Below are 26,115 nucleotides of genomic sequence, written 5' to 3'. Positions count from 1 at the left end.
TATCGTGTTGATTATTTTGTTATCTCAGTCAACGTTCAACAGATATTGGTGTGATGCATGTATCGTTTTTAGATGTTTGCAGATTTGCGCCTGCCAATATAGAAAATGACAACCACAGACAGGTAGACAGAATGATGTTCGCGTCTTGCTCTCGTTCAGACCACACTGGGCTCTAATGGCCTCAAACCAAATCCTTTAACTAGACACGAGACACACAGACAAACACATAGACAGATAATGGGCGTGTTCTTCTGATCAGACAACTCTAGCTTCTAGACATGTGCTATTGATTTGACCGAGAGGTGTCACACGTAAGAAAAGTACCTCCATCTTCCATCAGTGTTAGTGTCACTGGTCCCTGCAGACTGATGCTAGTGTTTTAAGAGTCTCATCTAGCAAGCCCTAATAATTAATTGTTACCCGCATTACCGGCTAACCTCCACCTTCCATCAATATTAGTGTAACTGTTGCCTCTGGACTGGTCTCGTAGAGCTGACACTGATGTCGTGTCTTCATTTGATCCCATCAGCAACTCGCCAACACTTTCCCGAATATGTCTTCCGTCCATCAGTATTAGTGCCGCTGATGTCTATGGATTGTTCTGTACTATAACCGAAGCTTGTGAACTTTATCATTTGACCTCAGCAACAAATGAAGGTCACCTGGGTTGACTGAAGATCTCTTTCCTATCTTTCATGACGATCAATGTATCTCATGTGTGAGGTAGTGTGGCCGTAATGCGTACAGTACCAGCGCTACTGTTTCTCATTTGAACCCATCTGAAAACGAAGATTTCTTGACTAACATCTCGAACTCATCCACGACGCGGATCTGCCGAATTTCATGTCCTTTTAGAGGCCTTAGTGGACAAGTGGTGCACACTAATCAAGAGCTCATTCGCGAATTATAATTTGCCATTTTGTCCTCCGTGATGTGTCTGTGTCAGGCAGAATATGTAGAGCGCTATGTTGTTGTCTCCACAGTCCGTGTCCGGTATACGTTACATTCGTAACAACTGTCATGGCCGTCTGGTGTCACAGCGCTCACAAAAGACAATTTCGCTGGTCAAGGATTTTGCTGCGGGGCGGAGAAAGGGGAAATGGGACAATGGTTAATGATGGGGGCTTCTGTTGTTGTGGTGCATTATCGATGTTTGCGTAAATGTCATCTCTCTCTCTCTATATATATATATCTTGTTTCTCTTGACGAAAGCCATCTTCTACCATCCCGCCACCCTTCCACCAAGGCCTCTTCTGGCATATCCACTGTAAAGTCCTCTCCACAATTCCGCTATAGAGTCAACCACTATTCTATAGTTAAACTACGGTGACTTGAAAATGCATGCGTTACCGGATTTCTAGCGCTTGCTAAACCCCAGCTCCAGTGAAGTGATAGTATACAACAAGTGCGTGTTGTTATGTCACGCAATATATACGTTTAAACGTATATTTCAAACATTTTGCATGCAAAACTGTAGACGTGGCCACACGAACTTTATTTATATTTAACGATGTATCGCGGCAAAGGCAACATTGCATGCTCCACAAGAAAATGTCGAACGAGGAGATAAAATCATTGCCCAGGGCAAATCACTGAAGTGACCCTTTGAACGGGTCTTAGGCGAGTGGTGTGGGGGCGATTTTACTCAGAAGTCAAAGGCCACATGTCACCTCCCGCAAACAGTTAGTGCCTTATCATGTCATAAAGTGACCGTTACGCCACACACTGAACTGACCTGACTGCTATGTTCAGGTGTTATAACGGTCAGTCCTGTCACTCATCTTACCTGCTGGGCGCAGTCACCGTGTTAGTTCAGACTACCTGCCGATTAGCCTGCCGTGAAGGGGTTTCGTTCAGCACTGTCACGACACGACGGACGTTTAACTAGTCACGTGAACATGACAGAAACAAAACAGAAGCCTGACTTTTGAAATAGGATGTTTTGACTGCATTTACTTTCGACTCGTAACCTCCCCCCGATACCCACACACTCGATCGTCACACCAATCTCTTCCCGCAGTGGGGCACTGCGGTTATGAAATTAAAGGCCCCTCCTGTTTTTGGAACCGCAGGAGCTTTCTAGTTTGCTGTCAGGTAGATTTTTGGTTCCTCTTTCCTGTCATGCTCTCTTTTTCTTCATGAATTCTTTTCTTTTTTCTGCCTTCTTGCTCATTCACCTGTATTTTTTCCAAAAATCTCTTCTCTTGCCGCTTGTCTCGCGATTCATGTATAGTTTAATCTGTTAGTGTTCTGATGTAAGTCCAGCAGTAGATAGGTTAAGCCTATTTTAACATACTGGAAACTGGTAATCTTCCAGTAGGTATTAATTTAGTTTTACTAAAGCCTGCTGGGACACAAGTAATGGGTTAGTGCATTTGTAAACAGGAATCGCTTGACAAGTGGCCCCCTTCATCCCCCCCTTCCTCGTCCTGATATGGCTCTGCGTAGTCGGCTGGACGTAAAGCAACAAATAAACAAACAAACAAACACCAATCTCTTCCAGTTATGTCAAGAATCATGAGATACGTTGGACCCGTTAAGGTCACGTGCTTGTTTTTCATTTGCTTTGGAATTCAAGCGTGCTACTCGAACCGTCTCTAGTGTCATGACCGACGACCAGGGTGTTATCTGCTGCTTTGCTGACCGTCTCATTAGACTTGCTGATTGAAGAAGGGATTTTAAAGGTGAAAAGACTACGTGGCAGGGTATGTAAGACAGAGAAGAGTGTTGGTAGTATGTACCCACTGATGTGCTGCTGCGTTGTTTAAAAGATGTTCTCAAAAACAAATGAGAACGGGGGTTTAACAGGGCGGAAATATCACAACAACTTGAACAAGAAAAAGCGGGAGAAACTAATTGAAACGCAAAGCAGAATTCACTCTGAAGAGCTGAAATATCATTGATCATTCGCAATACAGGTACCAATCCAGTACTCGCCTGCTCATGGACATACAAGATTTACACTACTCTGATTCATTATTAACAACATTGAAGTTGACAAGGGCCGGACTAGGTAACTATCAGGGGGGGGGGGGGGGTTACAGATGGGGGTGAAGCTGTCAAACCGTTTTTGATGTTTCTGGAGGGAAAGGAAGCCTCTCCTTGAACGAAAATGGTAGATTCTTTTTGAGGGGGTGAGAGGTGCGATTTCTCCTCGGATTTCATGATGATCCAGATGCAACCCCCCCCCTCCCCCACCAAAAAAAAGCGTTTGGGAGGTACATGCTTAAGCCAGGGGGGGGGGGGGGAGGGGGTGCGCAACCCCTGTAAACCCCCCCCCCTAGTCCTGCCCTGATTGACATTTGCAACATTTACACTGGAATAACTTTACAATGTCACTCTTATTTCAACGACCTCGAACATTCAGATTATCCAAGCAATGATTTTCTCTTTTCTATTGTGAGCTCCCGAATCGATTCAGCATGTTTTTTCTTTTTTTTATTGGCCATTAGGAAAAGCGGTTTGGACTCAAACGCGATCTTGACGAAAGAGCTCTTTGTCTTCTCCTTGCTGGCATAATTGTCAAAGTATCTGCAGTTCAACATGCACATTTTCATCTTTAGTTCCCAAACGACGCCAAATTGCTCTTTGTTCTGCGGCCCAAAGACGATTAAGGGCTACAAAGCTGACGTCTGTCGCACCTGTGCGCATGTGTCGCGCAACATGAAAGCGAACAGTTCGTGAAAAGACCCGTTTATTGATTTTGTGTGTTTTGTACCGGCGTTTGCGGTTTTCTCGTCAGTGCGTGTGTTAGTGCTTGGTGCGGGACGACGCTTAGTGCACCTGGATCATTGACTGATTTGTGTTGTATGATGTTGTGGGGGAGACAAGTTATTGTGCTAGCCTCTTATTTCTCTCATCTGTTTTCTTTTCATTCATTCATTCTTTCTTTCCTTTTTTCTGTCTACTTGTCTCGGTTTCTTTTCTTTCTTCCTATTCTGTTCCCTTTTTAGCTCGGTACTTTTTCCTTTTTCTTTCTTTTCATCCATTCTGTCTTCATTCCTGTCTTTCTGTCTTGTTTTTGTACTTGCCAGTCTTTCTTTCTGTCTTGTTTTTGTACTTGCCAGTCTTTCTTTCTGTCTTGTTTTTGTACTTGCCAGTCTTTCTTTCTGTCTTGTTTTTGTACTTGCCAGTCTTTCTTTCTGTCTTGTTTTTGTACTTGCCAGTCTTTCTTTCTGTCTTGTTTTTGTACTTGCCAGTCTTTCTTTCTGTCTTGTTTTTGTACTTGCCAGTCTTTCTTTCAGTATATGAGCGATTAGTGTCATAACCGTTAGCACTTCATCCATTTTAACTTGACCTGAGGGCCCATTGGAGGCGTTTGAGCAGGATATTTGTCAAACGAGGAGGACAAACGGTTTTGAACGGGATCTCCATTCATCATGCTGAAAACGACGGTTTTGACGTCGAGGGAGATTTCGACCACAGTCGTTTTTGTGTGAGCATGTTCTTTAAAAGTGAATTGGACCACTTTCTCTTCCTCTTGTTACTCTGTCTTTCTGCACAGAGGGTGAGTCATTCGATAAGTTGACAGGAAAAGGCTGAGAGAGTCTTGGCTATGAAAAGTGGAGTATGGAAAATCAGAGAGAGAGAGGCCACCAAGTTCGCCAAGATTGTCTTCCATCCAGACAAAGATTGTTCTCAATAACAATAATAATAACAATAACAGTGCTCACTTTTTTGTCCATTAGTATATTACATAAAATTTGAAAATTTTCTTCGGCACACCATGCCGCCTGTAAACGATTATAACGAAAAACTTCATAGGACAACACACATTAAACATAAAACACAAAACATAGGTTCACGTATATATATAGTAACAAGTAACTCCACTTTAAAAAATAAAAGTGTTTGGTATTTGTTCCTCTTTTCGTGTTCAGTTGTAGCCTATATTGCTTAGTGTGGCATTTGAAGGCAGAGAACAGAACATATGGTATAGCCACAGGATTAAAGGCACAGTAATCCTCCCGTACACCATCACAGATACACACTGTACAAACACCCTTTCATTTAAACACTCACCACTTGAGAACATCCTAGGTGCCCTCCGTAAAGAGCGAGCAATTTCCAAAGAATTTATTTTTGCGTGGTTTATCTTACCCCTGAGCCATCGTAAACCCGTGTGATCCAGTTTCCTTTTTACATTTAGTTAAGTTTTGACTAAATGTTTTAACATAGAGGGGGGAATCGAGACGAGGGTCGTGGTGTATGTGTGTGTGTGTGTGTGTGTGTGTGTGTAGAGCGATTCAGAGTAAACTGCTGGACCGATCTTCATGAAATTTTTCATGAGAGTTCCTGGGTATGATATCCCCAGACGTTTTTTTTCATTTTTTCGATAAATGTCTTTGATGACGTCATATCCGGCATTTTGTAAAAGTTGAGGCGGCACTGTCACACCCTCATTTTTCAATCAAATTGATTGAAATTTTGGCAAAGCAATCTTCGACAAAGGCCGGACTTTGGTATTGCATTTCAGCTTGAAGGCTTAAAAATTAATTAATGACTTTGGTCATTAAAAATCTGAAAATTGTAATTAAAATGTGTGTTTTTTATAAAACGATCCAAAATTACGTTTATCGTATTCTTCATCATTTTTTAATTCCAAAAACATATAAATATGTTATATTCGGATTAAAAACAAGCTCTGAAAATTAAAAATAGAAAAATTATTATTAAAATTAAAATTTCGAAATCGATTTAAAAACAATTTCATCTTATTCCTTGTCCGTTCTTGATTCCAAAAACATATAGATATGATATGTTTGGATTAAAAACACGTTCAGAGAGTTAAACAGAATAGAGATATAGAAAAGCGTGCTATCCTCCTCAGCGCAACCGCTACCGCGCTTTTCTGGATTGTTAATTTCACTGCCTTTGCCACGAGCGGTGGACAGACGATGCTACGAGTGTACGGTCTTGCGGAAAAAATGCAATGCGTTCAGTTTCATTATGTGAGTTCGACTGAGCTTGACTAAATGTTGTATTTTCGCCTTACGCGACTTGTTTCACAATGCAGTCGTCAGTTAGTAATTTGAATGCGACTCGCGGTGAGCTTATCTGCAATAGCACGTTATTATGTACCTCTGACTATGCACGAAACAAACGGCTGTGGTTCACAAGAATTCTCGCGATGGCTTTTGACTGTTCAGAGGAACTGGCGAAGGCATAAACCGTCGTCTGCTACAAGAACCACTATCTTGCGTGACCCTGCTTCCGGGCGTTTCTTTTTTCAAACTTTCAAAACTTCGAATTGTACTGATCTTGTCTTGATGAAAAAAGAATTCTTTTATGATTTAAAAATGTTTGTGTAACAAGCTGTCAATTTATTATTTAGATATTAAAAGTTAGGTCCAGCGCCAAATCGCACCACGTTCCGATTGTCTCTGACACAATCCACAGAATTAATTCTGTGAAAATTGCTCGCTCTTTACGTAGGGCACCTGGGATGTTCCCGTTTGGTGAGCGTTCAAATGGAAGGGTGTTTGTACTGTGTGTAAAAGCCTGACAGTATCTGTGATGGTTTACGGGAGGCGCACTGTGCCATTAACAACAAAGGACTCAGCTTATTTGTAAAACGACACCGTTTTATCCAACAGCACTAAACTCTGTTGATTTATGTGTCAGGTTGAAGTAGCAGTACAATGTAATGTATAGCTAGCTCAAAGCGGTAGATTTAACTGAACTAAATATAGTGTGCCTGAAGAGGGTCGTATCCATTTTAAGCACGTTGAATTGTTTGCATTTTCTTTTGTGTCTCCGCGACTCAGAGAGGCATATTTGTATGTCCGTTTTCTCCTGTCACCTTTAGACCACATACACACACGCACTCACGCACGCACACACACACACACCGCGCACGCACACAAAGATACACACACACACCGCGCACGCACGCACACAAACACACACACACACACACGCGTCAGCCTGGAAGCACAGATTATGACCTACCCAGCACAATGTTACCTGACAACAGTACCATGAGTACCATGTTCTCATCCAGTACCGCTGTGTAGGACAGTGCCCCACACTCCATGGTAACACGACGCACGTGCTGTCAGACAACCAGCATAATAATGGATGACACTTGATATTGTATGCGGTGTTGACCGGGGTGTCCTTGGGAGGGCGTTGCTTTTCGCCTTGCTCGGCAAACCTCCAGCTGTATTCCATACCTGTACTTGTGCTGCACTGCCACCTTGTCCTACAATTGGTGGTGCTGAGAAGTTTGCTTCACGATATAATTAAAAAGAATACAAAATGAACATGACAGTTCAATTGTGCATGTGGTTCTTCGTTATTAGCTCCGAAACTATATCGCTTGAAAAGTCGACTTCAAACAAGCATAGTCAGGAATCTACACACATACATTTAAATGTAGTTTCTGCATTATTACTATTATTATTATTTATTATTATTGAAATTATACACTTGTATTGTAGTTTTAATGAGTTACGCCGGTTACGTCTATAAAACTATTTTACTGAACATGTTCCCACAGTTGTAAATAGTCTGATAGTACGTGATATACACCCAGACTGCGTTTTAGCAACACGTACCCAGGAAATCCAGATGCTATACGGTGTGAAAAGTGCTTGACATTTTCTAACACAAACATGTTCGACCTGCCTAATAAGCCCGGTAATCTGTTTATCGTGAAAATAATCTTGTGTTTGTAACCCTCGCTGTATTCTTAAGAGGGAGAAGATCTAACACACGCAGCTCTCGAGTTAGTGCAAGTAATAGAGTTCAGGTAGTGTCCTTTGGTATGGACAGATATTCCACACACCGTGTCTGCAGTCTTTCAAGTGTAGTCATGCATAATTTTGTTTCCGTTCTCGCCATATGAGAGGGCCTATGCTCTAAATCTAACAAACTCCAGGTTGAAAGACGGGTGAACAAGTAGAAGACGAAAGTCCACACACTTAGCATACCTGGATGACATTACTTTCACACCCACCGAGTTGTGTCGAATAGCGAACACGGAATAAAGAATATCTATATGCATACTTTTCATTATCCCTTTTTCCTAGCCGAAAAGTGTACACAACCCCACAACCACCCCCTCCCGTCGTCCTTTCAAAAGAGACGCTCGCTTACCCTTTCTTCTCTTTTCAAACGAGGTCATCAAATTCAAGGGTTGTAATATATAACTCTTGCCAACTCGATGGCGGCTTTCGTGAGGTTTATATGACGAGCGATTCGATACAACATAACCTTGCAGAAGCGAGACTCGTCTGCACAGACTTGAAGTTTTTTATGCTGCGGAGTAACACAACATAAAAGATTTTATGGTTACTGCTTGTCTACTTGAAGTGTAGACCCCACTTATATTTCGCGCTATAAAATTAATGGTGTCTGCGTTTTTCAGAGCGAGTATTGTTTCCTTTAATAAGATTTCTCGGTTGTACTGAGTGGATTAAATGTGGTATACGCGCTCTAATTCGTTGCTCCTTGCTGTGTCTGATTTAAAGTTGTGGAAAGGCGAGGTAGCTGGTGTCAGTGGGGTAGGGAAACCGGTTGCCTGTGTTGTTTCATTACTATGAGTTATTTCTAATATGCTGACTGTAAGCAAATGATAACAGACATGTCTCGAAAATGGTATCAACATTCGCCTTTAAAGTTAGATAGAGACGATGACATTTAAGAGCGAGATATGAGGAGAGAGAGGTGTGTGTGTGTGTGTGTGTGTGTGTGTGTGTGTGTGTGTGTGTGTGTGTGTGTGTGTGTGTGTGCGCACCTGTTAGTTCCAAGATAATGAGTAAACACACGTGCATACTATACAATATGTCTCAAGATTTGTTTTTTAGCCTTTGGTTAAATTATACATTGAATATTTAAGCTCCATTGATAGTACCGCACACCAAGTTAAGCATTTTATGGTGTACACATTCCAACGCAATAATTACTATATGCCATGGCGTGTGCAGTACTCTAAACGAAGGTTCCTTCAAAATGACTACATTTTCTTGGCTAATTTTTTTTCTTGTTGACAGTTTTATTTGTGTCAAGGGTTCTTTTACAAGAACGTGAATTATCTTTGCCTTTTTGACAGTTTTATTTCTGTTTTCTGACAGTATACGCGTAATGATGCTCTCTATACAAAACGTCGTGTCGTGTTTGAAATCCTAATGAAACTCGCATTGCATTCGTGTGCCCACACTCTGGTTTATCAGCTCCTTCACACTTCCCACTGTTTTTATAGCCCTTTATATTGCCGCAGACACGCTCAGTCAGCTGAAGGGAGAGATAGGTATGGTAAATGAATTGGGTTATTCAAATGAGCGCTGATGGATTCATATTTCTTTAATTGCTTGGCAAGGATCCAAAACTGACAGTGTAACTGTTCAATCGTTTCTCAGCCGTTGTGTAAAAGGGGAGATGTTTATTATTTTCTTTAATTTCGAAGAAACGTTCAGCATTTTAGCACTTAACATCAAATCGAAACGAACGTTTACCAATTTTAAGAGCTGAGAGAGAGAGAGAGAAAGAGAGAGAGAGAGAGAGAGAGAGAGAGAGAGAGAGAGAGAGAGAGAGAGACCAAAAACAGGGACTGTTTTGGATAGCCTCACAATGGAAGACTATGGACAGTCAGATAGATTCGAACCTTGGTCCTGCTGTTCTCAGGCAATATACTAAACCTTGGAATCGTTAAAAAGACTGTGGCATTGCGGTCATGATGCGATAAGGCCAAAAAAAACCAAGAAATTCCTTCGAGGTGGGAAAAACACCCCCGTTGGTCAAAGGGAAATAACCATTCTCACTGCACCCATTCTCACTGCCACCAACTGAGAAGGTTATTTCCCTTTGACCATGAATATGTTTCTCTATAAGTCCTTGTAGAATCTTAATCCACCAATAACTCCCTAACCGTGTGTTTGACTGGTCCCAATTTTTGTAAGGACCGTCTCAGGAATGTATAGAACCTGTTCACCAAGTTTGGTGACGATCGGTCCGTTCATTCTTGAGATCTATATGCGAACACAAACACACAAACACACAAACAAACAAACAAACAAACACATCGACCGAAACCTATACACACCCCTATACCGGGGGTGTAATTAGGTCTGTTTACGGTAACCCGACCGACCCTAGTTTTTAGGCCCGACCCTAATCTTTTTTTGGATCGTCTGAAAAAACAACAACAACGCATCCAAAATAGAGCTGTTTGCGCTCAAACAGCAGACGACAGAAGGGAGGTAAGCTCAAAGTACTGTTTATAGTTTTGTTGGGCAAAAACAGGGATTGATGAGAAGAAATGAACTGTGAAACATCATAGAGAGGGGAGAAAAAAAAGAAGAAAAAAAATGGGAAAAAAAAACAAAAAAAAACAAAAAAAACCGACCCTATTTTTTCACCCTATGTTACCGTAAACAGACCTATTTTTTTGTTTGGCCTAAGCTTTCTTCGAGAGTAATGTAGATCTGAACAGTGGCATAGCCGGACAACCATTCTCATTTTAGAATTTGTGTATTCACAGTGTGGTGTTGTCAGTGTACTTTACACCCCCGGTATAGGGGTGTGTATAGGTTTCGGTCGATGTGTTTGTGTGTTTGTGTTCGCATATAGATCTCAAGAATGAACGGACCGATCGTCACCAAACTTGGTGAACAGGTTCTATACATTCCTGAGACGGTCCTTACAAAAATTGGGACCAGTCAAACACACGGTTAGGGAGTTATTGGTGGATTAAGATTCTACAAGGACTTATAGAGTGACATATTTAATGGTCAAAGGGAAATAACCTTCTCAGTTGGTGGCAGTGAGAATGGTTATTTCCCTTTGACGAACGGGGGTGTTTTTCCTACCTCGAAGGAATTTCTTGTTATTATTGATTTCGTCTTTTGCACTACTCTCAAGAGTAGATTTTACTTCCGTTTTGTCCTATATTTTTTAGAGTGAAAGAACGAACTGACAAAGGAAGAGAAAACGTGTCGTACTGGAAATTCCAACAGCATGCATTCTGTTGTAGCTCTCAAGTTGCTACGGTACACACTCCGTCGAAAGACGTACGCCTGTCAACCCACGTTGCTGCCTTTTCTTTCCGTTCATTTGAATTGTGGTCTAGTGTACATTTTTTTGCCGATTTTCTTCGGCTGGGGCCTGGATTCTCATTTGCGATATCTTGATATCGTTTTTCAGTTTTTGCCCTCACGCTCTTGATTCTGTTTCCTTTACTAGCCCGCACGCAAATAAAGCTCAACATAGAGAATACTACATGGCTTCCTGTGTCATACCAGGTTTACACGAGTTGCTTATTGATATGGAAATGCGAGCGAAAGCGAGCTTTTTAATATTCAAAACAAAGCAACGAGTTGTAGGATAAATAATGTTAGTACTTTTTTTGTAGAGTCTCTCGTAGTTCATGTGTCTTTATTTGTTAGTCTTGTACCGAATGATTATTTCGGTATTTTTCCCTCCCACTCTTGATTTGTTTCTGTTTAACCAAAGTGTATTGTGCGCTCAACCGCATTTTCACTTGTTTTTCTCAGGGAATCATAATTATTATTTGAGAAAATTGTGGAGCATGTTATCACCAAAATAACATTGTTCATTGGTCATTACTTTAGCGAGTCTTTATTTTTCCCTTGTTTCACCAACCGTACTCCAAGCTCTGTTTTTTTAATTTTATGACCTGCTTGCAGCACCAATATGTTTGTGTTTGCGAAGTGTAACATCGTTTTGGCGTGACAGGGGAACGGATATATTTTTTGCCTGGTGAGCTGTACTTGTGAGAAAGGAATGCAATGTTTGCCTTAGCCAAACAAAGCCTGATTGTCTCACAACACTGTCTGTGCAAATTGTCGAAACTGTAACACGAATTGTGGTGTCGAGGGCTTTCGCGAGACAACGAAAAAGATGTGCTTGCGGGATCAGGTGCTTTTGCATTCTTCAAATTCTTTGATTGGGGGGGGGGGGGGGGGTGCCTATTTATTGGGTCGTGTTTTGTTTCCTAGTGCTAGCTGTTTTCTGAGAAAAACGCTTAGTTCCGGTTTAAAGCCATTGGTAGATTTACTGGTATTAGTTGCACCATGCTCCGTGCGACAGGAAAAAAATCGTCGCCTGCTGTTGCAAATTGTAATTGACTAAATTTAACTTAAATTTTACGCTTTATTTGACAAGACATAGTTGTTTGCCTGAATTGAAGTCGCATTTTATATTAAAATATAATCTATTTCTAAGGTTTGAATTATAGCGTGTCACGTCCTAACTTTTCTGATGTATACGAGAATCTATTTGAAATGGATGAACAGATGGGAAGTCCTTCAGTTGTCTCAAATCAGATTCCACTTTTAGTGCAGGTGTGCTGCTGTTGCGAAGAACTGAATGGACGGCTCATTGGCTCATCTTGCAGATCGATCTTCTGGACGTCTTTTACTCGTGTTCTTTCACGATAAAAACCTTTCTCGTTACATGTGTACGCAACGCGTGAACCCTGCCTTCATCCAACTCATATATATATATATATATATATATATATATATATATATATATATATATATATATATATATATATATATATACTAGAATGAATACCCGCTTCGCCGGGTAGCCGGCTTTGCCGGGAAGAAGTACTTAGAGCCGTACGCCGGCTTCGCCGGGTCCGAACAATGGACCCGCCAAGCTTAGGTCCCTCCCAGATTCGTGGAATGGGAACAGCACGATAATGATTCAGTGGCCATAATGCCATTCCTGACCATATCGAGTCCCATCCTTGTCGACGAATGTAACCGTGTTAATCACCTTTGGAGGCGAACTCCACTCAAACAGGACTGAGCAAGTTATGGCTTCTCAAAGGAAGGCCAGTACATAAAATTACACAAAAGCCGCCAGACCACATCACAAACAGAACTGAACAATGCACAGGTGTTGCTCACATAGAGACACACACACAAACACACACAAAAACACAGAGAAGCCGTATCTATAGAGAGATAGATGACAGTGTATTTTTCGCGTGGCTATAAATTGATTCGACCTTTGCACTTTTACAGTGAGGATAATTTACGGGTCCAATTTACGTTCTGTACACTGCGTTGACCTTCTAAAAATAGTAACAGTAACAGAACGCCGGGAATATCCGAAGACGCTCAGCGCAGTGGACAGCGCAGTGACATTCTAAAAATAGTAGTAACTTACAACTGAACGGGAAAGCCACACGAAGGAAGGGAGATAAACGCCAAACACTGGAGAAGATAAGGAAGAGTTACTTATAATGGTGAAATGAACACAAAAACCCAAATCAGTTCAGCGCTGCGCGCTGAGAGCACGTGTTGAAATATCTCATCGATGATATTGTGTCCGGGGTGTAGCTGAATACGGTGTCCAAATCAGTTTGAAAAAGATCCACCGAGAACTTTGGCGTTGTGATGTGGTGTAGCGGCTATGGTGTGTCGGTATGGGGGCACGGGTAGCTGAGGTGGAACCAAAATCGGTTCCGCGCTGCGCGCTGAGAGCACGTGTTGAAATATCGACCAGGTTGTGTCGTGTCCCGGGTCTACCTGAATATGCCCACCAAATTTGAAGCAGATCCATCGAGAACTTTGGCCGTGCATGGCGAATACACAAATACACAAACACACAAATACACAAATACACAAATACACAGATACACAAACACACACACAGACACAAGTCGTATATATATATATAGATACTAGATGATTACCCGCTTCGCCGGGAAGAAGTAGAGCCGAATACCGGGCTTTGCCGGGTGAGTGGCGCACCGTACGCGATTGACGCCACACGAAGGAAGGGAGATAAACGCGCAAAACACTGGAGAAGATAAGGAAGAGTTACTGGGAATGGATGTACAGAAAAACCATAAAAACCAAAATCGGTTCAGCGCTGCGCGCTGAGAGCACGTGTTGAAAATTTTCATCGACCAGATTGTGTCCGGGGTCTACCTGAATATGCCCACCAAATTTGAAGCAGATCCATCGAGAACTTTGGCCGTGCATAGCGAACAGACAGAAAGACAGACAGACAGACAGACAGACACACACACAAGCCGTATATAGATATAGATATAAAGAGACGTATAGACACACCTACGCTCATACCGGCAGATAGGCAGACAGAGACACACAGAGACACAGGGACACACATAAAAACACCGCACATTTGAAAGAGGGTTAGGCCAGGGATAAAGTACACGCCTGTGTGCATGTGCACGACTGAACCGCTGAAGACACACACACACACACACACACATTTCTTTCCGCATGTGTGCATCATTCCTGTCGTCGTCTCAAACATAATGTCGCTGCCTTGTGGTGTCTTGGTGTCGCTGCCTTGTGGTGTCTTGGTGTGTAATTCACAGGATCGTTTTTGCACAGGGACACGCCGTTGAGCGTGATGCATCACATCTCACCCTGTCACTCCGCTCTCAAACCCGTTCCTGAAGTTGCACGAGTGAAGTCGTGGATCCCGGTTAAATTAGAACACTTCGTGACGATGCACGTAAAGTTGGAAAACAAGAAACCTTGTAAAGTGACAGGGAACTGACAGTGCCATCCACCCTAGCCATCCACGCCCTCCCCTCCCCTGTTCGGCATTCTGGAGACAGTTTTAGTTTCTAACTTTTAAATACGATAGAAACTGCGTATTTCTTTCTGTTGTGTGATGTCGACTTGGCGGCTTTCAGTTTTGTCATACAGCATTGTTGTTGTTGTTGTTGGTGTTGGTGTTGGTGTTGTTGGTGTGTGTGTGTGTGTGTGTGTGTCAGCAAAAACGTGTCAAAACTTGACTTATAACAAATAAGCCCGTACCATGGCTGAAACCGACGCGACACTGATCGAGGAAAATTTAATGCGCTACATTTTATACTGCAGCAGAGAACAGAATATCACCACTGCATAACTAACGCGTCAAATGTATTCCTCGTTGCATCAATCTTATTGTCCCACAAGCGGCAGTTCCTCACCAGTAATTCGGGACTTCCTTTCCAAGAAAAAAACACCCAGGACTATTCAGACGTCCTACCGGAAACCGGAAATAGAAGGTCAATATCAGTCGCGCAAACGCAGTGGTTGGGCATATATTAAGGAGACGATTTTGACCCAAATTTTTGCGTCAGTGTGAAATTGGATTTGCTAGGCAATCGTTGTAAGGCGGCTTGGCCTCTACCCCCCCCCCCCCCCCCCCCCCCCAGATAAGTGGTGAAGTGTTTAGACAAGTCGAGTGACGGTAGAGGAGGTGATAAATGACCCTGGCTGTGACAAACATCGCGTCTTAGACCCCCCCCCCCCTCCCCCGCGAGGGTCAGGGTGAGTAATGAGCCTTTACGGGCCGCTATCTTTCAATTCAAAATCAAGAACTGAGTTGAACGGGTTTAAAACCGAGAGTGGGAAAGGAAACTAGGGAGTACAGAAACTCGTGTGAGTTCAGGATACTTCAATTCTTCTTCTTCTGCGTTCGTGGGCTGAAACTCCCACGTACACTCGTGTTTTTTTGCACGAGTGGAATTTTACGTGTATGACCGTTTTTTACCCCGCCATATAGGCAGCCATACGCCGTTTTCGGAGGAAAGGATACTTCAATAAAATGGGAGAAGGTGAAAGTGGGATGGGTCCAAAGTGGACGCTAATATTGTTATAGGTTAGGGAAGCATTGAGATGTTTTCAAAAGGGCGCGTGTGACTGGGACGAGGGTTGGCAGGGAAGTGTTTATTGCCCTTGTCATTCAGCGAATCGTGAAATACAATTCATAAGGGTTTTTTTCTGACGAGAGAAGGGGATCAGAGCAGATTTCAACACACACAAACATCACAGACATATATATATATGTTACAGTTAATCTGTGAAACCAGGGAATACGTGTATTAACTAGGTAATTCATGAATTAACTGACGGAAAAACCCAGTTAATTCATGTATTACCTAAAATAGTTTAGTTAATACACGTATTCCCTGGTTTCACAGATTAACTGTAACATATATACATTTACAAGCGCGTCCCACAGTGACTGCTTATCACCGCTTATTTTCAGAAAAAAAGAAAAGTCACCATATCTTGTCCAAAAAAATGGTTTGAGCAAATCAGAACGTATTAGGATTGAGGCTAGTTTTACAGCTAATGTTGCTAGTTAAACAGAAGGAATCGTTACCCTGCGATTTGAGGCCCCTCGAATAAGAGGACATCAGTCAACGAAGGACACCTGCGATTTTCCCTTTTCATGTTGGCGTATCAGAAGCAAAACGAAAAGCAAAGAAAAGTGAACCTGAATGATATATATGGTGGGCGGCTCGGAGTGTAAGCTGTTATCACAGGTACCACTGTATCAAGACTGAAAGCTAGATGATAAGCTGGTCAGCTGGCAAACTTGTTGATTCAGGCCTAAACGACCACAAGCAGCAAGGCAACACAGGTGAGGAAAACTTGTGACGGAAGGATTACACTTTTAGATGTGTAGGCAAACATCCCATTGACGGGGGACAGTAAAAATGTCACAATACATCTTGAAACTGAGTAGAAAAGTAAACTAAGAGAGAAGATCGAGGGTCAGTTGATATGGATGGAGAAGATCGAGGGTCAGTTGACATGGATGGAGAAGATCGAGGGTCAGTTGACATGGATGGAGAAGATCGAGGGTCAGTTGACATGGATCAAGGAAGGCAAATGACCAAGCTCTCAAGCTAACGAGATAGAGACAGAGAGAGTGGTGTGTGTGTGTGTCGGTGTGGCTATGGATGTGGGTGTGTATGTGTATGTGTGTGTCAGAGACAGTGTGAGAGAGAGAGAATGAGAAAGAGAGAGAGAGAGAGGGGGGGGGGGAGAGGAACGTGTAGAACTGAATGCAGATTAAACATTCCAACTGAACGGACAACACATAAGTAAGCAGAGCAGCAGATCAATGCCTTTTTGTCGACAGTCTCTCCAACAGTCACGCTTGACGTGGTCTGCACTGCAAGTCACTCCGATGAAAATCAATTTCCTCGCTCCTCCTTGTCCTGATCATATCACGCATTCTTCACGCACCTGCAAACATAACCGCTGGCGAGAACAATCGAAATTAGAAGTAAAGAACACATTCTTCCACGCGTTATACCGTGACAGATTGATGAAAGTGAACACTGGAATTAGTTAGTTATTTTCACTCCCATGCATGGCTTCTTGTGTGATACGAACTTAACACTCGTTGTTGATATTTTTTTTAAAATTTGTTCCCCCAAAGTATAAACAGCTCGCTAACATGATGTGCTGATTAATGTAGAATGTTGACTTAAAACACACTTTTAACACACAGCTTTGAGAATCTCTGCGCACTCCAGAGTTTTCCTGCTTTGAAACATGCGCTTGATGTGCATGGACTCGAACTTTTCAAAACTCAGAGCCTGTTGCGTATTTCTTTCGCTTTTTAGAATGTTACGATTGTTACGGCTGGAATTTCGGTGTGTATGTCTGTATGTATGTATATCTACTCCTATCAGAAATTGTGCGTGCTACTCTCTGTTTACTATCTAGCCTTCACACACACACACACACAACACTCCAACCAGGCACAAAGACAAGAACACAGTATAGCCCTTTGCCCCTGCACCTCTATTAGAATGTTCAATAACACAACATAAACATATTATTATACATCCATTCTACAGATCACTTTCACTCCACATGAAAGTTCTATTTCTGTTAACACACAGAAATCTAACTGCACAAAATTACAATCATGTTATTTTGTCATGCAGTCTACAATTCCCGTGCACACACGTAAAACACTTTAAGCTTTGTTCCGTGAGAACCTGTCTGTCTCAATACACACGAAGTCATTGCCTCAAGCAATACTTCTGTCAATATTCACTTCTGTTACACACAGATGACAAAAACCACGACGCTCGACGTCTCATGGTTATTCACTCGGGAAACGTATCTCTGTACAGCTATCACGCTGGTTAATTGCTCTCAGTCGTACTCACAATATACAGTGGCACGCACTGCTTCACCCCACCCACACAACTGTCTCGTGTGGTGGAATGGGACGGGGTTCCCGTTTTGCAGCGCTTCACGCTGTCTCCCCTTCTGCGTTCCCACAGCTCACGGCTGGAGCGTGAGGGTAGAACCTCCCGTCTCGTTCCCCTTCCGCGACCCCTCTCGGCCCGGGATACTTCCGCGACCCACTCGGCCCGGGATGCTAAAATACACAAGTTTAAACTACCATAAGTCTCCATACTTGAATAAACTTTTATGACATTCTTTATCACTACCGTCAACTAACTTATGCGGTTACAGTATATACACCCGCTAACTCATAAGCGACTTCATTTCCGAAAAACATGTAAACATTCCCTTTTCAACAATGGCTGACATCAACGCACACTTTTCAGCTAATTCACACATGACTCTCCCGGTCATTTCTCAAGTCAATATTTCCGAGCAAAATAATATCTCCGAGCAAAATATCAATTCAATAAATACCTGTAAACACAGCAGCTGAATCTACCGATTCAATACCGCGGCACGAGTCCCCAAACGACCTCCAGCGCCCGGTGAGAAACTTTACAATCAGGAGACACTTCTCCTGTCGATAGTCTGCAAAGCTCTGCTGTCTAATCTATCTACAAACGTGACCTCAGTCAATACTCCTCTCTGATTGGTCACATCCCACTCGTGACTATACCGCATTGCGTCAACGACATCTCACCGTGCGGTGTCTACTCAAAGTTCGTGGCCCATGAAACTTTGTACACCTGAGTCACATAACTCCAATATATATCTATGTGCAAATCCGTTTGTCACATTACCCCCTCCTCCCAGAAAAAAAATGACCGACCAAGGTTATTTTTTCTTTAGGCTAACAGGTAAAAGAGGGTAACTACTTCACTGAACTGCAATTTAATATCGCATTCCACTACGGAACAAAACTGTCGTAGCTGACATAAGAAACAAACTTTCTTATTTACTGATTCTATATGTGTAACAACACTACTTTATGTCTGATAAAGTACTTCTTCCTTCTCTAGGAAGATTCCACTGAGTTTTTCTATTTACTCACAATTTCCAGTCATGTTGCTTTCTAGCCCAAACATGAAAAGTCTTTCTTTAGCATCATCACTTTACTTATCCTGAGTCTACGACTCTTCCAACATAGTACTTCGACTCATGTTCCTGATGCTAAACCAGCAAGTAGTCAAAATCAAGCAAACCATTTTCTTGACCTCTTTCTGCGATTGCCACCACGGCTTACAGCATCAGTAGTCTCTCTTGACCTAGACTTTAATCTGTTCACTTCTGCCTGTAACTGACTGAGTTGTTTTGCCAAGTTCTCATTCGAACACGCAACCTTCTGATCTGGAGTCAGAACCAAAGGTTTATCAGGAGGGTTTCTTCTCTTTTCCTGCGCACGATTTGTACTAGCTGTAACCCCATCTACATCAGGAAAACAGTCTGCACTCCCTGAAATCCCCGGAATGTTGCCTATTATCAAATCAGCGACAGGATCATTCAGGACGCAACAAACCATTTCTCCCGACACATAAGGTGTCTCAACTTTAACTTTCGCCTGAGGATAAGTAAGGACCTCTCCACCAAATGTCTTACAGGTGACCTTTCTACTGACCATCTGGTCTTTTGACACCAACCCTCTACGCACTCCAGAAATCGTAGAACCCGTGTCACGGAGTACTGTACACTCACTCCCGTTGACACTACCATGTTCTAACTTCAAACACCCAACTTCCTGCGTAATTGGTGAAACGACTTTCGCCACAGCTGAATTTCCCGACACTTCATGCACCTTCTGGTCTTGGCCCCCAAAGCCATGATCTGTCCGCAAAGGACAATGTCGACGCCAATGACCTTTTTTTCCACAAGACCAACAATCAGCTTCACTCTGTCGGTATGAACCGCCTCTACGACCACCATTGCGACTGCGTCTATCTCCACGAGGATAGTATGTTTCACTTTGTGGCTGTGCCTGTGCATCAGACGTACCTCTGCCATAGCTCCAGTTACCTTGTCCACGACCAGCAAAACTAGACCCAAACCTCCGCGACTGCGGACCACCTCTACGATTATTGCTTTGTGAAAAAGCAGCTGCAGCGTACTCTTCGTGACTACAAGAAGCTGCAGAAAAAATGGTTGGTCCAGACTTTCGTGACAAGTTTTTCCCAGGTCTCGCTAAGCGATAGCTTTCGGCAGCTTTGACCATTTCATCCAAAGTAACTAGACCTCGTTCTCGAATGAAAGTTGCTAAGTCAGCTGATACGCTTTCAAGGAATTGTTCTCCCAGGATCAAGTTCACTAGACCATCAACATCTGTGGTTATGTCAGATAGCGCAACCCAACGATCAAACAATCGTCGTAACTCAATCCCAAAAGTTTGGAACGGTTCCTTTTCACTTGGACGGATATTTCGGAGCTTTTGTCTAAATGTTTCAGACGTGCACTGAAATTTCTTCAGCAAGTTTTCTTTCAAACATTGGTATGTTAGTTCACCAGCAGCAGCAAGGCTATGGTATAGGTTTAATGCATTGCCCTCTAAAAGAGCAGACAAGTACGTGATCCACCTTGTCTCTTCCCATCCCAGAGATTTAGCATGAGTTTCAAATCTGAACAAGTATGAGTCTATATCATCTTGCTGTTCCCTGAATGCAGGGAGCCTGGGGTAAACAGGGCGAGCACCAACATTAGTGTGAGAATCCCGACCATTTTGTGGTGCACGCGACCCAGCACTAATTTCAGCCTGCCTAATCTCAAGCTCTCTTTGCTTTAACTGGTGTTCTCTCTCTTTGTCTCTTTCTTCCCGGTCCAATTCTTTTTGTCTTCGACTTTCTTCCATTTCCAATTCTTTTTGTCTTCGACTTTCTTCAATTTGTGCATCTTCCCTTTCTTTTTGTCGATCAAATTCTTTTTGTCTTCGACTTTCTTCCATTTCTAATGCTTTTTGTCTTTCTTCCCTTTCTTTTTGCTTCTCATCTTTTTCTCGTTTTCTCTCCAAACGATCAAAACTCTCTTTCACGTATTTCTCACGTTTATCTGCAGCCAGACCCAAAGTCTCTGCCTGTTTAACGAACTTTTCAAACAACGCATCATAATCATCATCGCTCTCCATTGTGTAAGTTTTGAACTTTCAAAATCACACCAAAATATGTCTAAGTTTAGAAAAACAACAAATTTGAAAAAGTTTCAAAGATTAATGCAAGTTCAAGCAATCTACTTGAAATCTGCAAGTACCACAAAAAAATCTGGCACCAAAACCAATAGTCAACGCAAGACCATATCCAAACACGTTTTGGCGTAAATCTCACGCAAAAATATCCAACAGTTTTAATCAAAGTCAGATACTCAGTTAATGAAGTCAAAAACGAATCTTGGTTCAAAACATATATACAAGCACAAACAAAACAACCCCAAACCACAAATAGTAGGAAAAATTCAAAGTTCAAAGATGCAAACACAAGTAAATACTTAAGACTAATCAACAATCTAAATACTAAATCAAAAAATCAAACCCAAAATAAGTGAAGTCCAACTAAAGGAAACGCAGTTGGAAGCAAAATAAAAACAAAGTTCCAACAAAAAATTTATGAAGTAAAACAACCCATATCAATCAAAGTTTTAAATAGTAACTTAAAATAACTATATTATACAACTACTAATAAGATTAACCTAATTTAGATCAACAAGACAACAACAACAAAAAATGTAGTTGGAGGCAAATAAAACAAATTCCAAAAAAAAATATTAAAGTGACACAATCACCAAACAGCAGACTAAATTAAACCAAAAAAAAATTCAAAGTACCCAATCTACTACCATAGCAAATAACAAATCAAAAATAAACTAAAACTTAAACTAATTAAAGTCTATATCAAAATATCACAACTAATTACCTTAATTACTTACAACAAACTTACAAACTCAACAAAACCAATACCACAAAATCAATAAACCTAATCAATCACACTAACAAAAATTTTTTTAAATCAAATCATAAAATTTCAAAGTACAAAAGAACAAAATTAATCACAGTTAAACAACTTAACAAAGGCAAAGGGCAATAAACAACAGATAGATCCCTATTCCAAAGCAGAAAGAAAAAAATGTTCTAAATATTTTACAAAATGAAAGCACAGAAAAGAGCAAGGAAAGAGAAATGAAAGACCCCACAGGAAGAAAAATGAAGCTAATCCCTCAGTGCTTAGAACTGTACAGTAAGCACTACCGTAAAACTGGAGACGGTAACAAATACAAAACAGGACATGAACGACACAACTATTGACTCTGAAAAATCTCTGTCTGCGTGACCTACTGCCAAAAGTTCTAAAAACCCAACGCAGGGGACAAAATTAAATTTAGCAAAGCAAGGAAACAACTACAAATTTTAGCTAACACAGAGTTATCGGGGTCACCAAATGTTACGGCTGGAATTTCGGTGTGTATGTCTGTATGTATGTATATCTACTCCTATCAGAAATTGTGCGTGCTACTCTCTGTTTACTATCTAGCCTTCACACACACACACACACAACACTCCAACCAGGCACAAAGACAAGAACACAGTATAGCCCTTTGCCCCTGCACCTCTATTAGAATGTTCAATAACACAACATAAACATATTATTATACATCCATTCTACAGATCACTTTCACTCCACATGAAAGTTCTATTTCTGTTAACACACAGAAATCTAACTGCACAAAATTACAATCATGTTATTTTGTCATGCAGTCTACAATTCCCGTGCACACACGTAAAACACTTTAAGCTTTGTTCCGTGAGAACCTGTCTGTCTCAATACACACGAAGTCATTGCCTCAAGCAATACTTCTGTCAATATTCACTTCTGTTACACACAGATGACAAAAACCACGACGCTCGACGTCTCATGGTTATTCACTCGGGAAACGTATCTCTGTACAGCTATCACGCTGGTTAATTGCTCTCAGTCGTACTCACAATATACAGTGGCACGCACTGCTTCACCCCACCCACACAACTGTCTCGTGTGGTGGAATGGGACGGGGTTCCCGTTTTGCAGCGCTTCACGCTGTCTCCCCTTCTGCGTTCCCACAGCTCACGGCTGGAGCGTGAGGGTAGAACCTCCCGTCTCGTTCCCCTTCCGCGACCCCTCTCGGCCCGGGATACTTCCGCGACCCACTCGGCCCGGGATGCTAAAATACACAAGTTTAAACTACCATAAGTCTCCATACTTGAATAAACTTTTATGACATTCTTTATCACTACCGTCAACTAACTTATGCGGTTACAGTATATACACCCGCTAACTCATAAGCGACTTCATTTCCGAAAAACATGTAAACATTCCCTTTTCAACAATGGCTGACATCAACGCACACTTTTCAGCTAATTCACACATGACTCTCCCGGTCATTTCTCAAGTCAATATTTCCGAGCAAAATAATATCTCCGAGCAAAATATCAATTCAATAAATACCTGTAAACACAGCAGCTGAATCTACCGATTCAATACCGCGGCACGAGTCCCCAAACGACCTCCAGCGCCCGGTGAGAAACTTTACAATCAGGAGACACTTCTTCTCCTGTCGATAGTCTGCAAAGCTCTGCTGTCTAATCTATCTACAAACGTGACCTCAGTCAATACTCCTCTCTGATTGGTCACATCCCACTCGTGACTATACCGCATTGCGTCAACGACATCTCACCGTGCGGTGTCTACTCAAAGTTCGTGGCCCATGAAACTTTGTACACCTGAGTCACATAACTCCAATATATATCTATGTGCAAATCCGTTTGTCACAACGATAGCAGATAACTTCACTGCCGATTTTACGAATGTATAAGTTTTTCAAGTTGATTGGAAAATACTGAATGGCGATTCGCACGATTTTTGGTTTGCGCGTACACGTTCAACACATTATTTTATTTGTTTTTGTTTGCATACAGATTTTGATGTTCTGGAGAATATTCTGTTGTTATCTTGAAATCTTGCACGCAAACTTGCGCGTCAGACTGTTGTGTACTCTGTGAAGTTCTATCCTCGTAAAATATCAAACTTCTGTTCTCTTTCGCCCCACTGCAGTCGATGTCTCCAGAGATTTGTCCTTTAGTGGAATAACTTTTTTTTAACATTGGTTACTTGTTCCGAATACTGTGATGCTTCATCTGCTCAGTTAAACCACTCCAACCCCGCTACCCATGATTGTTGCCTGCTTCTGTTCACGGTTTCGTCCATGCTTGCGTGGGTTGCGACTTGACTTGCCAAGGCCTGTAAGTGTTGATGTTCCACACGCAGGTACTGTAAATAATTAATGTCATATTTGGAGATAAGTAAGATACTGCAGTCGAATGTGCTCCCAACACCATTGTTTTTCGATCTTTATGTAAAGCCTGAGGCACTGACCTGTAGGATACAGGTCCGTGGCCTGAAGCGAGTTACCTGTTACAAATCGCTACTTCTCCTACTCTAAACTCCTGCACTGAATTAGCTTTTTCTGCTTCTTCTCAGTTTGGTGATCCGCCGCCCCCTGCCGCCTCTTTTCATAACCAAACTTGATGATGCTGCGAATGTTGCTGTATGTTTTGTTGTCGTGCAGCCGTTCTTGCTGCTGTGATTATTTGTGAGGTTGTTGCTCAGTGAGGCTTCGGGCATGGCATCCGTCGTAACCCTTGATAAGCTATTGCCAGTCAGTTGGGGTCGATTTCAAATAACTCGTGGGTTCGATTACTTTCCCGCTCTGTCAGGTCGTGACTGCGATATCGATCATGGGCTCAATCCTGAATGTGAAATATTCTCTGTGTGCTCTGGTTGGTATTTAGCCCTGGAATCAAACGAGAAGTTAATAAATTTGTCTTGCATTGCCTTGGTTCGGTTTTTATTTTATTTCATCTAATTATTTTTTTAAACATTTTGCATACATGGACACGACACGACCCAGTTCATTGGAGTTAGATCTTTGGGCTTATCATCGTCGTCATCATGCACAGTCCTTCAGCCGGTGATTAAACAAAAACTGCAGCTGTTTAATATAATCTCGATCAGATCTTATCACTATTGTTGGAGCCAACACCTTGCGCCCAACCGATGTCTACAGACGACAGGAGCAGACGACAGGTGTGACGATCAAAGGTCACGGCGAGGGCACGCTGGGAAACCGTCTGCACGTGCTGACTCGGTCGGTTAATGACTCAAATCCTTCCGGTGGCCTCGTTGAAGGCTGATCTCCTGTGGTTGTGTCTTCTGTCTACTGCCGTATCCAGTGGTCTTTTTGTGTGTGCTTAAAAACACATCAAAGCATTTTGTTTTCATGGACGACAAAGTTACTAAGAAGAAATAAGAATGATGTGTAGATCTGCTCTTTTTTTTTTTTTTAACTTAAAAGGGCAACTTCAGTTTTGACATATGTGTGTGTGTGTGTGTGTGTGTGTGTGTTAAGAGGGTGTTCTTATGATAAACGAGAGGGGGGAGGGGCACGGCAGTACAATCTGGTTTTTTTTACTCTCTGTTTCTTGACGCTGGATTAGTTTCTGTTTTAAACAGTTTTACGGCCCACAGAAACTCAATAGTGCATACAAAAATGAATATGTTATGTATGCGTTGTCATGGAAACCACATATGTTTAAAATGCTTATCCTATCTCTTCCACAACCAGAACACGCATGCATTAAGTGAAGGGCGGCGGTCCGCATAGACCACAGAGCTCGGTCGATAGAAACAGAAAATCACTGCTCGTCTCCATGGATATTACACTAGCCTACACGCTCCACAATCGTAGGAATTTCATTCTCAATAATTGGAGGAAAAGACCTTGACTCCGGAATGCATTCGCTGACAAGATTGACGTTGTCACACTAGTCAGTAGTGCAACAGTAATTGATGATTTTGCACCTGCAAAATGACGACAGGTGGTGAGGTGAAGGTCAGATCAATCAAGCGTGCAGCGACGGTTCGACATTATTACCATTCAATTATTTTTTTTTGCACGTCAGCGCAGATTACTTTGTTGCTTGCTTTCCGAGCTTTGTGATAACGACTGTCGGACAAGGCGGGGTCACCACAGCCAAGATTAGCTTAACATCAGTGACATCAAATACTCCCCCGAAATCGGCGTATGGCTGCCTAAATGGCGGGGTCAAAACGGTCATACACGTAAAATTCCACTCATGCAAAAAACATGAGTGAACGTGGGA

General features: G+C 42.1%; 2 protein-coding genes and 2 long non-coding RNA genes across 4 annotated transcripts in view; 2 read left to right on the top strand and 2 right to left on the bottom strand.

The window, feature by feature from the left end:
• The window catches only part of LOC138962538 (uncharacterized), a 173,842-nt gene that overhangs the window by 79,972 nt on the left and 67,755 nt on the right, over nucleotides 1-26,115 (top strand). The window lies entirely within an intron of this gene.
• The window catches only part of LOC138962523 (serine-rich adhesin for platelets-like), a 72,569-nt gene that overhangs the window by 8,913 nt on the left and 37,541 nt on the right, over nucleotides 1-26,115 (top strand). The window lies entirely within an intron of this gene.
• Nucleotides 17,526-22,002, bottom strand: LOC138962527 (uncharacterized). Its single transcript, XM_070334367.1, has 2 exons — nucleotides 18,420-22,002; nucleotides 17,526-18,135 (listed from the first exon to the last, which is right to left on the bottom strand). The coding sequence occupies exon 1, from the start codon at nucleotides 21,052-21,054 to the stop codon at nucleotides 19,138-19,140; it is 1,917 nt and encodes a 638-aa protein (XP_070190468.1). The 5' UTR covers nucleotides 21,055-22,002; the 3' UTR covers nucleotides 17,526-18,135; nucleotides 18,420-19,137.
• On the bottom strand, nucleotides 22,508-23,720 carry LOC138962537 (uncharacterized). The gene is made up of 2 exons (XR_011454540.1): nucleotides 23,402-23,720; nucleotides 22,508-23,117 (listed from the first exon to the last, which is right to left on the bottom strand). It is a non-coding gene; the product is annotated as an uncharacterized lncRNA (long non-coding RNA).

Source organism: Littorina saxatilis, linkage group LG3, assembly GCF_037325665.1.
Source record: "Littorina saxatilis isolate snail1 linkage group LG3, US_GU_Lsax_2.0, whole genome shotgun sequence".
Taxonomy (NCBI): domain Eukaryota; kingdom Metazoa; phylum Mollusca; class Gastropoda; order Littorinimorpha; family Littorinidae; genus Littorina; species Littorina saxatilis.
This window is presented reverse-complemented; position numbering and strand designations above follow the sequence as displayed.

Coding starts and splice junctions, on each gene's coding strand:
- LOC138962527 (XM_070334367.1), bottom strand. CDS start 21,054: ATGGAGAGCGATGATGATTATGATGCGTTGTTTGAAAAGTTCGTTAAA.